The sequence below is a fragment of the Cydia amplana genome, chromosome 21, assembly GCF_948474715.1.
Source record: "Cydia amplana chromosome 21, ilCydAmpl1.1, whole genome shotgun sequence".
Classification (NCBI taxonomy): domain Eukaryota; kingdom Metazoa; phylum Arthropoda; class Insecta; order Lepidoptera; family Tortricidae; genus Cydia; species Cydia amplana.
The window spans coordinates 7,952,270-7,967,840 of NC_086089.1; the positions used below are offsets into that span (position 1 = coordinate 7,952,270).

Sequence of the window (15,571 nt, forward strand, 5' to 3'; positions counted from 1 at the left end):
CGTCATATAAAGCTGTAGTACCACGATCCCGACTATCGGGTCGTCCGGTCTGGGAACGAAATCATAAAATACCCGATAGTCGGGTTTCCGGCACTGAATGTGTTGAAAAATATACCTACTACGAAAGTGCATTTCGTACAGAATAGGCGCCCTAATCTGAAAGACTACCACATATCCCTAACGAGTAAAAATCGCAGTTCGAGTCTTGCTTTAAGCGGTGAATTTTTGCATTTTTTTATATAAAAAACTATAACGTTTTTTAACAATTCACCTATAATGATCTTAACTTTCTTTGTAAGCGGGATCAGTATAATAGAATGACATGTGTGATGGAAGAATTGCGATGTGATTAGGATGTGATATATGTAATAAAATGTGTAACATGAGTGTGTAACGCTGGGCGTTTCTTATTATTGTAATAAAATGTCGTCTCGTGTAACGTTTAAAATTCAATCTGAATTTATGAGTGTCTAAGGCTATGTAAATGTGTAGATAATGTATGTGTATGAAAGAGATTCTGAATGGTATCAGAGTATAATTATTAAAATAATGTTGAAAAAATCACCATTTTAATTTGTAAATTTTAAAATTATCTTTGTATAACAAATTACATAGTAGGTTTGCCTTTTGCCCAGCAGTGTGACACAGAGTATACTACAGTAAAAAAAAAAACATTTTTAAACGAAAATCTCCACTATTTTTTCTTTAAGTAGCTGTTTGTTAAAATTATCAACTTTATGTCGAAATAAAAAAAATTGACAACATATATTTGGTTCATCCATAAACTCTGATATGTGTATAAGACATTTGTACTAAGAAGAATGATTGTTAATATTAGGAATTATGACTGATTACGTGATGTTTTTGTTTGACATGATATTTAAAAACAAAACTACTGTTCTAGTTTCACACTTAAATGTAAACGTTTCAATAATTCAACTGTTTTTGTATGTTATTGTTAATTTAAATGCATGGTTGCTATTGGTTACTTCTTGTCCTAATTTGTATCACTGATTTTAATACAGCGTGTGATCGTGTATATTTCATATTAAATATTTTTTCTTTATGAATATTTTACATATTAAATGTACACGCTGTATATCGTTTTCGATGAAGCCGTTGAAACAGAGGTCAGGTATGCATATTTTGTACATTTTGCTTTGTTATGTAATATGTATAATAAATGCTTTTTCATAAAAAAAAATATTATTTACTCTCGATTTCTCCATGTGGTCACCCCCTCATGACGGAGGATCGTGGTCATCGGTGGATGTGGATGCTCCATAACCACATGCCTCCATCGGTGGCTGTCGCCTCCCCGGCGACCGAGCAAAAGCCGGTTGATGATGCACCATCTAGTCGGAGACTCCCGATTTAGTTTGTGTTAAAAAACCTGCTATAGTTCCTTTTTTAGGGTTCCGTACCCAAAGAGTAAAAACGGGACTCTATTACTAAGACTCCGCTGTCCGTCCGTCCGTCCGTCTGTCACCAGGCTGTATCTCACGAACCGTGATAGCTAGACAGTTGAAATTTTCACAGATGATGTATTTCTGTTGCCGCTATAACAACAAATACTAAAAACAGAATAAAATCAAGATTTAAGTGGGGCTCCCATACAACAAACGTGATTTCGACCGAAGTTAAGCAACGTCGGGCGGGGTCAGTACTTGGATGGATGACCGTTTTTTTGCTTGTTTTGCTCTATTTTTTTGTTGATGGTGCGGAACCCTCCGTGCGCGAGTCCGACTCGCACTTGGCCGGTTTTTTTTTTAGCATTAGAAAGAACTTGCAAGAAGGTAAGCGATCTTGACATGTCTTTTAATTGAAAAACGCTTTTTAAAGATCAAAAACTATTACTTATGAACAGTGGCGTAGCTAGAGGATATGGCGCCCGGGGCAGGCACCAAATTTGCGCCCCCCCCCCCCCCCCACCCTTATTTTACTTATTAAAGTTTACTTTTGATTTAGACAAATAAGTGTTTTTTTAGTCCATCGGTGGCTAACAAGCTTACGACTCGCCTGATGGTAAGAGGTCACCGCATCCTATGGACGTCTACACTCTACACTCCAGGGGCGTTATATGCGCGTTGCCGACCATTTTAAAACTTATACACTTCTTTTTTGGAGATCTCCTTAGACTTGAAGATTCAATATCGCTTGTAAGTTTGGGATCGTAGACTATTCATAGCGCGCCTTTGGACTGATTTGAAGGGACCAAGGTGGCATCTAGGTGCTCCTGCCCAAAGGTGACAGCAGTACTCATTATATGGGATCTGTCCATGGTCGTACGCAGCATTTTTTAAGGGGTGGGGCAGAAGTAGGGGAGGCTGGGGACGTTGTAACAGGGTACGGTTAAAACAGAGATTTTTAGCTTATGGTCAGAGACCAGGGTGGGACAACTGCCCCACCTTGCCCCACCGTGGGTACGCCTATGGATCTGTCTGCCCCAGAGTAAACTATCGCCTCCCTTTATTGAGCACACCGAGTTTTTTGGATACGAGCGCAGCCTACCCAGCAAGGTGGCTACGAAATTATTGGACGTCACTGATGGAGATGTCAACACCGAGGCTCCCAATACTCCCTGACATGGGAAGGGTTGTGCCTTGAAAAATGAGGTTTTCTTAGCGGTAAACGCGCAAAATTGAGCCTTGGTGGGATTGAATTGGACTAAATTCTCCCGATCCCACACCGAAACTCTGGATAGAATGCTCTCAATACCTTTTCACGGCATTCTAGTATCACAGAATGAGCGATGTTGGCACGGCATGTGTTATACAGGTTGGTCCAAATCAAACCTTGCCGTCCAAAAATTTTTTTTAAGATTCCTCACGCTGTGGGTTATCAGAATATGTATGTTAGCCGACTTTTCGTAGTTTTCGAATTATGATTTTTATTTTTATTACTTTTAACCTTTGTTGAAAAATTCCGGGGTGAAGCAATTATTTATATAAAAAAACTATTGAACTTTTTAGGGTTCCGTACCCAAAGGGTAAAAACGGGACCCTATTACTAAGACTCCGCTGTCCGTCCGCCCGTCCGTCCGTCCGTCCGTCCGTCCGTCTGTCACCAGGCTGTATCTCACGAACCGTGATAGCTAGACAGTTGAAATTTTCACAGATGATGTATTTCTGTTGCCGCTATAACAACAAATACTAAAAACAGAATAAAATAAAGATTTAAGTGGGGCTCCCATACAACAAACGTGATTTTTGACCGAAGTTAAGCAACGTCGGGCGGGGTCAGTACTTGGATGGGTGACCGTTTTTTTGCTTGTTTTTTTTTTTGCTTTTTTTGTTCTATTTCTTTGTTGATGGTGCGGAACCTCCGTGCGCGAGTCCGACTCGCACTTGGCCGGTTTTTTTTTTAATATTTCTTTTTGTAACATAATCCTTCACAAACGGCGCAGTTGGTAAAAAAAATCAGCTTCCTCACTTGGCTGAGTTGGGAAATAAAAGACAAACTTTTACGCTCAAGCATGTCAAGCTTAGATGTTGCCCTTACCTAAATAAATAAAAAATACAAGCGATTTCAAGGACTTTTGGTTATTTTAGAAACTGCTAGACCCTACGTATTTTTAAAAGGTCAAAAAAGTGATACTTAATAGTCATAATTTGTCAGAGTCGCCGGTCAAAGGAACTGAGATGGAAAGCTTCCAAATTAGTAATTCATTACAAAAATCCTCTTTTGTTATTTCTACTATTATTTTATGGGGTCACTTCCCCGTCGCTATTTCATGTTATCAGTGCAAATACCACGAACAATTATTAGAAGGCATAAAAGCAACGCAAAGCTTCACCCCGGAATTTCTTAACAAAAGTTAAGTTAATAAACTCGAAAACTACGAAAAATCGGCTAACATACATGGGGTAATCTGATAACCAACGACGAGGATTCTAAAAAAATTTTTTGGACGTCAAGGTTTGGACCATCCTGTATACAGGGTGGCTAAAAAATAACTGCATTTCCGTTGCCAGGGAGGTTTTGGGATTATACTGAGCAATTTTTACTATGAGACCAACCCCTAAGTCGCGAAAAAAAAATTTGACTGTTTCCTACATTTTGGCTGGTCCATTTTCTATGGGAGGTCTTTTGCCCATTTTGGCGCCCCCCCTTGGACGGCGCCCGGGGCACGTGCCCCTCCCAGCCCCCCCCCTAGTTACGCCACTGCTTATGAATACAGAAGTATATAAATGATCGTATTAAATAGATTCATAATTTTACATATTTGCCGTAACTTATTTTTAAAATATGTTTTTCAATTAAGACACATCAAGATTGTTTACCTTATTTCTAATGGTAAAAACTATTTCTATATCTTTCTTCAAATTCCGCTTATTTTAATTCAATAAAAATACCAACAATAACCAATTAAGGGTAGGTAGTTAATAATAACACAAACAGTTCGCCTTCCTAAACTACCTACATTAATGATAATGACTATCAAATTAAATGCGATAAACACGCTTAACATCAAAACAAAACAAACTTAATCACTCTATCTTCTCTTAAATCTCTCCTAATTAACATGTGTGAAAAGGACGACGTGATTATCTAATGACCCTCTTCATTTAAAATCAGATCTTCGTTCTTTAAACATCAGTCGGTGAATATCTTTAGCAGACATGACATCGTTAATCGATGCTGACGAGATTCTATCGGGAAGTGAGCAGTGGCTTCAGCTTGACCAGAAATGGGGGACACCGGTCGATTTAGACACAGAAGACGACGCACCAAGACTCAAAACTGTCTTCAGCACTTTAGACTTGAAGAAATCTACCTTCGATTCATCGTTTTTATTCAAACGGAGGAAACTAGGAAGAAATTCATCTAAAAAGTCCATGGATTATAAGGAATTTCTTGAAGATTTAAACGACGCACCAAGAAATACGCCAGATAAACAGTTTTACTTCGTCAGCGGGCAGATTATTTCTGCTATTTCTGTCGAAGAGATTTGTGAAGATATAGACGACATTTTCAAGTCAATGGATAAGCTTTGCTCGGCGACTAGCACCGTTAGACTCAACAAGAAACAAAAACCTAATATGCCTGATATCGTTCAGTGCAGTATTTCGACAAACGGTCTCTCATTCGATGATTCAGTGGTAAATTCAAGTGAAAAAGAAAAGGCGGATAGTGACGACGTATCAGGGTATATTGATGAGGTATTTGGACATTTGGAGTCATTCACCAGTGAGCGGTGGTCTAAGGAATCAGTAACGACTTTAGTAAGGATGTTCACGAGCATGCTGAAGAGTCCGATCAAATGTAGTCCGAGGAAGCGAAGGCAGTGCGGTGATAGATTTAAGGACTTAACTGAGTTTTGGCAAGCCCAGTCTAATGGGACTGGTACGATGCATGGCTCCTGAGATTTACTTGTTTTGATGAAAATATTGTTTTGTTTGTCGTGGATATCTTTTATTTATTTAATTAGGTATTTGTGTAGGTAAGGGATTCGTACTTAGGAGGTGCAAGCATGTAGAGTTAGTCAAAGACGCCTTTACACTTGAGAAAAAAAAAAATGTTTGGTAGGTAGGTATTTTATTGTCAAACCTACATTAAGTACGTATTTATATAATTAATGTTTGGACCGTATTTAAGAATAATAAATATTAAATTTGATTTTGTAGGTATAAATGTGATTTTATACATCTGTTTTGTTTAAGGTACTAACTACTTAGCTAGTTTAAGATTTCTTTGGTGTCTAAGATTTAAAATAATTTAAACAACGCGCGTTAAATTAAAATATTTGATTTGGTAATCTTTTTACGTGTTTTATTGCCTAAACTTGTGCCAAGCAATATTGCTATTTCATCCCCTCATAAGTATAGCTGCGTCCCTTAGACAGATAGCCCTACGTCGTCCCAATATGTGTATCCGACATAAAAGTTTTGATATACCTAAGTACTTAATTCAGCATCCTAAAATACTAGTCGCCTGGGGCCTATCCATACTTTACATCACGTAAAATTTCGTTTTATTGGCCCCTTGTCACGCTTTTTCCGATCTCTTTAACACATACTGTCACGTTTGGCATGACCAGCCAATTTTGGGTCAAAAACTTGCACCATCACGCTCCGGGACTGTTGCGCCATTTAGGCTCCTAGCTAAATTGGTTGTTCAATACTTACGCTAGACGTTACAATTTAGCAAGAACCCTAAATGGCGTAACAATTCCGTGTGGTGACTGTACCCATGAGTTAGCGTTTTACGTGTCTCCTTTGAACATTTACAATTTACATAAAAAAATATTTCTAAAGATTGTCACATATTTTTGAACCACCTGTAGATTAAGATAGGATATATCATTTAATGAAACAGCATAGATTATGATTATAATAAAGGTTTAATTTCTAGAAAGACAAAATAAGCACATTACTTCCACAATTTCTTAATAGACATATTCTTCTCCGAATCCTTCTGCATGACTTTAGCAACTGCCATCTCGAAGTCCTCCTGAGTGACATGGACTCGGCGCTCCCGGAGCGCGTACATGCCAGCCTCGGTGCACACTCCCTTCACTTCAGCCCCGGATGCACCAGGCATCAGCTCAGCGATCTTACGAAGATTAATACCTCTTGTCAGATTCATCTTACGGGAGTGGATCTTAAGAATGTCCAAGCGAGCCTCCTCGTTTGGTGGAGGGAACTCAATCTTCCTGTCAATACGTCCAGGTCGGAGCAAAGCGGGATCGAGGATGTCAATCCTGTTAGTAGCCATGATGACTTTGATGTTTTTAGTTGCCTCAAAACCATCAAGCTGGTTTAGCAACTCCAACATGGTACGCTGGACCTCTGAGTCACCACCGCTGCCAGACTCAATACGAGATGAACCGATAGAATCAATTTCATCCATGAATATAATAGATGGCGCATGTTCTCTAGCCATAACGAAGAGTTCTCTCACCATACGGCTTCCTTCTCCAATGAATTTCTGTACCAGCTCAGAACCAGATACACGGATGAATGTACATTCGGTATGGTGAGCCACAGCACGGGCCAGCAAGGTCTTTCCAGTACCGGGAGGTCCGTACAAGAGCACGCCTTTAGGCTGAGCAATACCTAAGGCATCAAACAGCTCCGGGTGCTTCACAGGCAGCTCAATTACCTCTTTAATCTCCTTAATTTGCTTATCCAGACCTCCCACCATCTCGTAAGTAGAATCAGGGACCTTTTCGACCATCATGAGGGATACTAGAGGGTCAACTTTGTTGGGTAAGATCTTATGAAGAGTGTAGCTCTCGTTGCGCAGCGCGACGCGGCAATTTGCGGTGACGTCATTGATGTCCACATTCTTGTCTAAATCTACCACGAACTTGCCCTCAGGGTGGACTTTTACTAGAACTTTCTTCTTATCCATCGGCTTCACAACTTCACCGACGTACGAACCTTGTTCCTGCAGCAGCTGCAACTCCTCTCTCAGCATACGCACTTTAGCGTTCAGCTCATTTCTCTGAGCTTGCAGACGCCGTAGATTTTGAGACTTCTCGGCCACGACTAACTGCAACTCTTCGATCTTCGTGATGTAATATGGGCGGAAACCCTCGCCCTTTGCGGGGTCCACGTCCATTTTAGTAAGCGTCATTTTGTTTCAGTTTTACGCGCTCATCAACACAAAGATTTTAGTTAGAATACAAATAACAAGAATGAAAAATCACACGACAATGCCGACCCCAATATTTTTCAAGTCATGGCACAGATAACGCAAGCATACATTTTGACATTTTTGACATTAGAAATGTTGCCACTCCAAATTGCATTATTTTATTTATTTAAATTTTATTGCACAGTAAAAGTTGTGCAAAAGCAAACTTAATGCCAGAAGGCATTCTCTACAAGTTACCCTTTAATTATTCTACTAAATACATCATACTAAAAGCCATAACAGACTACCGCACCGAACCGCGACCTTGGTGCGATACGGCGCACGTATCAAAAGTGTGTAAGGTGGTCGCCGTACGTGCGTTAAGGACGCAGATATACGTTAGAGCGAAAAAGAGATATTTTACCCGCACCAAGGTCGGGGTGCGGTAGTCTGTTATGGCTTTTGATGAATCTATCACCATGACACAAATGTCACAGAAAGTAAATAAATAATAATATTGTTGAAAACAAAGAGAATATAAAAATCCATCTGTCTCAAGATGCATATTCCTTATCCTGAAAAAATTAATCTTCCTTAAAATCTTCCAGCGAAAATTATGAAGAAACTACACAATTTATTACCGCCAACGAAACCAAATGCATCGGAATGGCCCTTGTGTTATTATGCACCATAGCCTTTAACTTCCTTTTAATTGTGCGTATGGGCTGCTTAGCACATTGGAGTTACATAATTGGTAACGCGATCTACCCCAAAGATACCTATAACGGCATACGATTTAGTGCCGGAATATTTGGCTTCATTATCATCGGTAGCATAATCCCTGGTTTTCTATTTCCGAGACTAAAACTTTTCGTGACCGCATTGAGCATACCTCCTCAAATTCATATGCTCGTGATTCTGCATAAAGCCATACATGCGACTAATATCCAAAACACAAATATTGTGAAGGCTTGCCGAGGCTACACTTTGATTACAATGCTATCCACTGGTTGGACTCTTTACACATTGATAAAACGCAGTACAGAATCATAAACAGAAAAGCTTCCACCACGACTGTTTAAAAATAGAAGTTACTCAAAGTAATAACGGAGTATTTGCGAAAGGTCTACAATGGTAAAAGGTTATGGTCTTAGAAATCAATAAACTAAAGTTGTAACTTGTATTCAACAAGATGTTTATTTGGATGTCGGCCTTTCTATGGTTCGTGCAGATGGCCTGCCTACTCCACTGGAGCCATATCATCGGAAGTACAGTCTTCACAGAAAACGAAACTTACGCGATGAATTTAAGCCTAATTATTTTCTTGTTCGTTGTGTTCAGCAGCTCGACTACTCAAATGTTCACTGCTATGACTCTCTATACATTACTGCGTGACGCTAACGCTGCGAATGGCTATAAAATTAACGAGAATAACCATGATAATGGTGATGCTGAGAAAATTATAGAAAAAACTTCATCCGATAAGTATAATAGATACTGACGATACTGTATTAAGACGTCTCGAAGAATCTATGATGCTGAGACAACACATCGTCAAGAGACGTCGAGAATTGGTTACTTACCAAAGTTTCTAGAATCAAGAAATAAATCACATTACCTACTGGAGATAATTTTCAAGATCTCTGCAAATGACTTAAAAAGAGTTAATATTCATTTTCTCTGTCTTATCCCGATCGCATATTTTCAAGTTCTGCTTTCGTCAAGTCCGCTGAAGGTTCACTATACAATTATGGGTTTACGCTCAATGCCAATGATTATAGGAAAGCATGTTTTTCTTGTCATGGGTGTTCAATTTTATGGAATGCGTGCGGATGTTCTGCGTAGTTCATTGGAGTCAGATGGTAGGGAATGCCTGCTTCCAGAATCAAGCTAACGCTTTTAAACTAAGTATCCTTGTCTTTTTTATAATCCTGGTCGGTGATTTCATACCTACCGAAGTCTGTCCGTGGGCAAGACTTGTTTCCACTGGATTGAGCATTCCACCGCAGATACACTTGTTGATATTATTGCACAGACATATCGCCAGCCAGACTGAGAACCGAGCAGTCAAAAACATTTTCAGGCTTTACGGTGTTATCACAGTGGCATCCATAGGATTAAATATTTGGACTATCTTTTATCAAATGGAATGATATTTTGATTTAATTTTTTAACAGAACGTGTGAAAAATACTATTAAATAAACGTCTATTAAAAGCAAACCAATTTACCAGTCTCAATTTAAGTAGGTAGGTGAGGGTGGGGAGGGTCGATCCCTAGGGGACACTTGGTAAACTTCATTTTTAATCAAACCAAACGAGATACAATTTTTTGCGCTGGTAACACTCATTCATTCGTTCCTAACTTCACGTTCTGTCATGGCACTGTATCGGAAAAGTCAGTGGTTCAAAAATGGCGGACGGTGAAAGATTTTCTGCGTACTATATTCAAATTTCGGTAAGCTTTAACTGGATTTATTTTATAATATGAGATGGAAATGATGTTAGTGAGTGTGCTTATTTTATTTGTTGTTTATTGAAATGATGATTAACTTGGATTAATCACACACACTTGGAACACATGTTTCGAGTACGGCACGTTTTATAATCTTACTATGTATGGGGAGACTTTGTCTTTTTCTTCAGGGGAGATATGATTCCGGGATCATGTCACCCCCAAAGCGATCAAGTATACATTGTAATAAATTTACTTACAAAATGATTCATAGAGCTATCATAAATATTTTCTTTTCTTTAGTAACTCATGCCGCGAACGTACGACCAGAGAAACACTGATTTAAACTTTCAAGGTTTTTGACTCATTATTGTTTATTAAAACGGAATTGAATGGCGTATAAATCGTATAATTCAGTTTTTAATTATACAACCGACTCCGAAAACGGAATTATCCCCGTGGCCTTTGAAAAAACTGACTAAAGTTGACATCAACATTTTACGAACTACCCGTACTTGGTCTTTTTATCAAGTTAAACGTTTTACACACAGGGGATGTTCCTCGGTCGACAAAAAACACAAACAATATTTGGTTTTCAACCGGCGATATTTGTTTTTATGGATGAAATCCACTTCAATGGCTTTCCGACCTTATGTAGTTATGTACTATAGAATCGACGGTCCATATGAAGGATTTTAGGATTATGCAGTTCAAACACCGTCCTCAAAACGTGAGCAGTAAATTTCTAAACTTATTTATTATAGTAAACAATAACGACCAGTGATGGGTAAAAAAATTAAAATTGCTGTAGATTTTTGTTTTTTTAACTTTTTTTTTGGTACAAAAATTGATTCCCTATTTTATGTTGTTTTATGGATAATACGATTACCTTGTTTTTTAAAAGTATAAGATTATGGATTAATATGTGTTTGATATCTTCATATATTAATTTTCTGTAGATAAAGTGAATAAATTAATGTAGATACTATCCTCAAAATATGACATTGCCACTTAAAATCTTTTTACCAAGTGTCCCCAAATCTGGAAGACTTGATCCCATCGGCTTAGACATCTGATTACCGGAAATACAACTTCAAAGCATGGAAGATGCAATATATATATGTTTGCTGTGTATTTTACAAATTATAGATGCATTGCTAATAGCGATCCGAGTTATATAATCAATGAGAATTTGGTATGGGGAGACATGGTAAAAATATGTTTACCATGTGTCCCAAGAACCAGGGTCACTTGATCCCCCTAGGATCAAGGCTCCCGACCAGGGGTAAACAAGTCTCCCTTACATAGGGGACACATGGTAAAAGTCAACAGTATGGGTTTTCATTAAATAATGATCTAATTGATTGCACAAATCTGTTCTAATTCAAACTATTAATGAAGAGATAAATTCTGAGTCGTATGGTCTATAAAGTTTTTCAATACTACAAATAGTTAAGAAAATGTATGCTAAAAACAAAAGGGGTGATCAACCCTCCCCAGTTTCCCCTACTACCTTTTTAACTTACCAGTCTATGTGTATATAGGTATCTGCCTAGGTCCCCCATCTTCTTATTATTAGCTTGTGAAATTACCTAGTATCTAAGATATAAATAAACTTTTGATTAAGTATAGGTTGATTCACCTGAAGCACGAGAGCACCGTGACAGTATCTCGTACAAGTCTCGTACGCGACATATCTACGCGTCATCTCGCGCGCGATAGGTAGATGTTAAACCGTTATCGTTCTTAGCCTACTCGTTGAGAGCTACGATGCCACAGACAGACAGACATTGGCGTCAAACTTATAACACCCCTCTTTTTGCGTCGGGGGTTAAAAACGGAGCAGGAGGAATAGAAATTCATGAATACGGGCTGAAGTTTGACCATAGAATTAGAATAGACAAGAACAACTGTCAATCTTCAAAAGTGCGACCAAAAATGAAATGCAAGTGTGTGCGTAAATTGTCTATGTGAGATCAAAAATAGTGATGTCATGTTACAACATATACTGGGTCAACCAAATCTTGTCAGTAAATAGGAACAAAAAAAACTATACTCATCCTTTTCTTTTGGGTGCTAGTACTAGTGTAAGACAAAGATAGTATGATTCTCTCTGTCTATGTTTGAAATCAAACAGACCTTTGACACACTATATTAATAATCTGTCGGTGTTTGATTGCTTTATCGACTACTTTTTCAAATGTATTATTTTAAACGTTAAAATTCTACGACATTATGATGTATAAAATAAACTAGAGATGCCCCGAATAGTGGTTTTGGCCGAATAACGAATACCGAATATTCGGCATGACATGCGAACATTTTGAGTCACAATTATTATGAAACCTGATCGCTAACAAAGCTCAACGTTAGATGACCTTAGATAAGATATATTTTTGTTGAAAAGCATTAATGAATAGAGTCAAACAAAACAGACTCATGATAAAAATGAAATGTTTTTTAATCAAGAAATGCTCAAAAAAGGGTCCTCGTATTTAGCAACTTTCCAAGAACACATTATAAATATTCCTACATAGTTTTTGGTTATTTTTATTGTGCAATTTTTCTTTTTAAGTAGGTGCAACAGATATTCGGTATTCGGCCGAATAGTAGGCAACATTCGGCCTAATACCGAATATTCGGCAAAGTGGCCGAATAGGCCGAATACCGAATAGTTGCCGAATATTCGCGGCATCTCTAAAAATAACACCTGCCCTAGTAGCACGGTCGCATTTTTATCGTTTATCACCATGTCTGTCACGTTCTAACAAGTATGTAAATGCGAAAGTGACGGGCATAGTGATAGTCGATAAAAATGGAACCGTGCTGAGCCCGCTGCACGCTGCACTGCGTGCGCTATCAAAATCGTTACAGCCTTATCTTAGTCTAACTCTTACTGTGTTGGAAAGTGAAGTTTAAATTTACTGCTAAACATCTGCACCTTCAAAATGGTATAACAATCGTTATTATTTGAAGTCGGTTATAAAGGTTAATATCTTAATTATGTCTTGTGAAGAAATGATTACATAGCTATTAATATACCAACAAGTTATCGATACTGTCATCTGAACATTTTGTCAAGCCCTAGCGTAAAGTAACAGTTTATGTTTTTACACAATATATTTTAAATTATTGAGTAATATGATAAAATATTAGCACACAAAGGAAGAAAAACTTATAATCAACTGTATAAACCGGCTTCTTACACTTTTTATGCTGTTAATTTGACAAAATATCGTTAAGAAAATTTCGCTCGGAATATCATTATTCCTCTGAAATGAGTATTTGCTAGGTTTATTTGGCCCCGTGACACTGAAATCCGGTACACTACAAGACACTATCTTCATTGTATTACTTTATCAAATAGTTTTCTTCCGAATTTGTGTATATTTTTCAAATTGAAAATTACGGTGATACGCTCTTGGCCGTCCGCGGCCGTCGTCAAATTCAAAAATGGTCACGTTTTCTCATTTGTAGTCTAACTCTTTCGCACTCATGCGATGTTCATATACGTGATGGCTTCCCTTTCGCACACTTCAGCTGTCTGTCAAGCGCGAGCGCGAAAATGACAAGTCTGTGAGTTTGACTCCAAAATACGGTCGAATTGATAACCTCCTCCTTTTTTTGAAGTCGGTTAAATATAAAGCAAAGGGCCTAAACAAGATGTTTGGATTGGACATTAATCATAAACGGATACGAGTATTTTCATGGTGGAGCTCTGAAACTGTAAGAAACAGGTAAGAAACGCCAATAACTGTGTAGACAAATATTTACATTGTATACGTACTAAATAGTACGGCGGTTTATTTCCAGCGTCCAAAAAGTTACCGCGATAAGAAGGCGGTACGGCAGTCGATGTGACGCGTCGTTTGACGCAAGTGGTCATTGGTCGTGTGTGGCTGTATGATATACGTGTTAAAGAAAAGAAAAAAAAAACAATTTGACAGATAAGTAACCTGACTTTCAAAAAGTACATAATCCTAATAGGAAAACATTATTGATTTAGACTAATTTTAGCAGGGATATAAGATAAATACGTATTTAATTGAGTAAATTATTTTAAATTGCTGTGCTTTACGTGCCATAAATGTAGTTACCTGTGATTTAAGTGTATTAAATAGTGTTTAATATTGTAAATGATTACATCGTATTGTTTTTGTGATAAGGTAATGTTTTTACTATATTTTGGCACTGTTTTGTTTTTTTAATGGTTTTAAGTGGTCTGGAAAAGTCAGCAGGATAATGCTAATATTGTTTTTCCGTAAGGAAAAGTAAGGTAAGGTCATGGCTTGGCTAAGTATTACAAGTCAGGTGTACGGCCAAGGATGTAACTCGTGACTTTGCACTTAGCAGTATTAGTATATCTTTTGACATCATAATAACGAGATTTTTTTGCATTATACGGGAAATAATCTTGTGCATTGATGATAATTAAATTTTCTTATTAAAAAAAATGCCTAATTTAGATAAATAATTAACAAAGTGCTACACATAAACACTATATTAATATTCAGTATATTCTATAGTAAAAATAAAATAAAATTAAAAAAAAGCCCTTTATTCACTATAAAACGGTTACTGTATTTATGTGTTTAAGCTACTAACATTTTATCAATTGTATAATATTTACATGGTAACTTTAAATAACAAAATGATTCAAAAATCTAACCCTAAACTTGCCTGGGGCATTGTTCCCAGAACACTGGCCGCGTTCCCCCTCTGCACAGTAAGGCTGAGTTTTTGTGCAAAAAATGCGCCAGCTCATAGGTCGCCAGACACCCAGACTAGTTTGGTAGATATATATATATATATATATATATATATATATATATATCTTTTTTTATGATTTTTGAACAGTTACTTGTACATATCAATATGAAAATAAAACTAAAACTTAAAATGAATATTAGGTATATGGTCATCCAGTCTGTGCAGTGCCGGCCAGTAAAATGACATTATATTCCTAAGTCAAGCAAAAACTTGTATTAGCCTAAAGATAATTATGGAAGAAACGGCAAATCGTAACATTGGATTAAACCCACACATTTCATATCTTAAAACCTTTAATTAGTCCTGACTCACACTCACACACACACACATACATACCAGGGATGTTGCGGATGCCGATTTTTTGACATCCGCGGATGCGGATGCGGATGCGGATTTTTAAAGGCTCACATCCGCGGATGCGGATGCGGATGTCAAGATTAGGTACTTAGAAAACATCAAATATTACATTTTTAGTATTTTTTTATTTAAAAAAAAACGAAACGTTAAGTATTTGAACAAGAATATAGGTGCGTTATATTTAATAAACAGTAACTTGGCTGACTTTTCTGGATCTAGACGATTTCGTTATAGGTAATTATGAAATTACCTAGCACTTACGCCACCGCTAAGACGTTCATGTACCGACTTGTTCGACATCCGCATCCGCATAAGCTCCGCATCGATTTTATGCGGATGCGGATGCAGATGCGGATGTTGAAAATAATGCGGAAGTTCCGCGGTTGCGGATGCGGATGTTCGCAACATCC

The 15,571-nt window shown here is 37.7% G+C and overlaps 3 protein-coding genes across 3 annotated transcripts in view; 2 read left to right on the top strand and 1 right to left on the bottom strand.

Moving 5' to 3' along the window:
* Positions 1 to 4,510: 4,510 nt before the first annotated feature.
* Positions 4,511 to 5,366, top strand: LOC134657917 (uncharacterized). The gene has a single exon (XM_063513497.1). The coding sequence runs from the start codon at positions 4,623 to 4,625 to the stop codon at positions 5,364 to 5,366; it is 744 nt and encodes a 247-aa protein (XP_063369567.1). The 5' UTR covers positions 4,511 to 4,622.
* Positions 5,367 to 6,330: 964 nt separating this feature from the next.
* LOC134658015 (26S proteasome regulatory subunit 8) lies at positions 6,331 to 7,699 on the bottom strand. Its single transcript, XM_063513611.1, has one exon. It carries the CDS (start codon positions 7,579 to 7,581, stop codon positions 6,373 to 6,375), a length of 1,209 nt encoding a protein of 402 aa, XP_063369681.1. The 5' UTR covers positions 7,582 to 7,699; the 3' UTR covers positions 6,331 to 6,372.
* A 6,259-nt stretch (positions 7,700 to 13,958) lies between these two features.
* Positions 13,959 to 15,571, top strand: part of LOC134657874 (MTOR-associated protein MEAK7) — a 40,070-nt gene continuing 38,457 nt past the window's right edge. The window contains exon 1 of the mRNA XM_063513455.1: positions 13,959 to 14,200. The gene's annotated coding sequence lies outside the window, so the exon portion shown is untranslated. The remainder of the gene's footprint in view (positions 14,201 to 15,571) is intronic.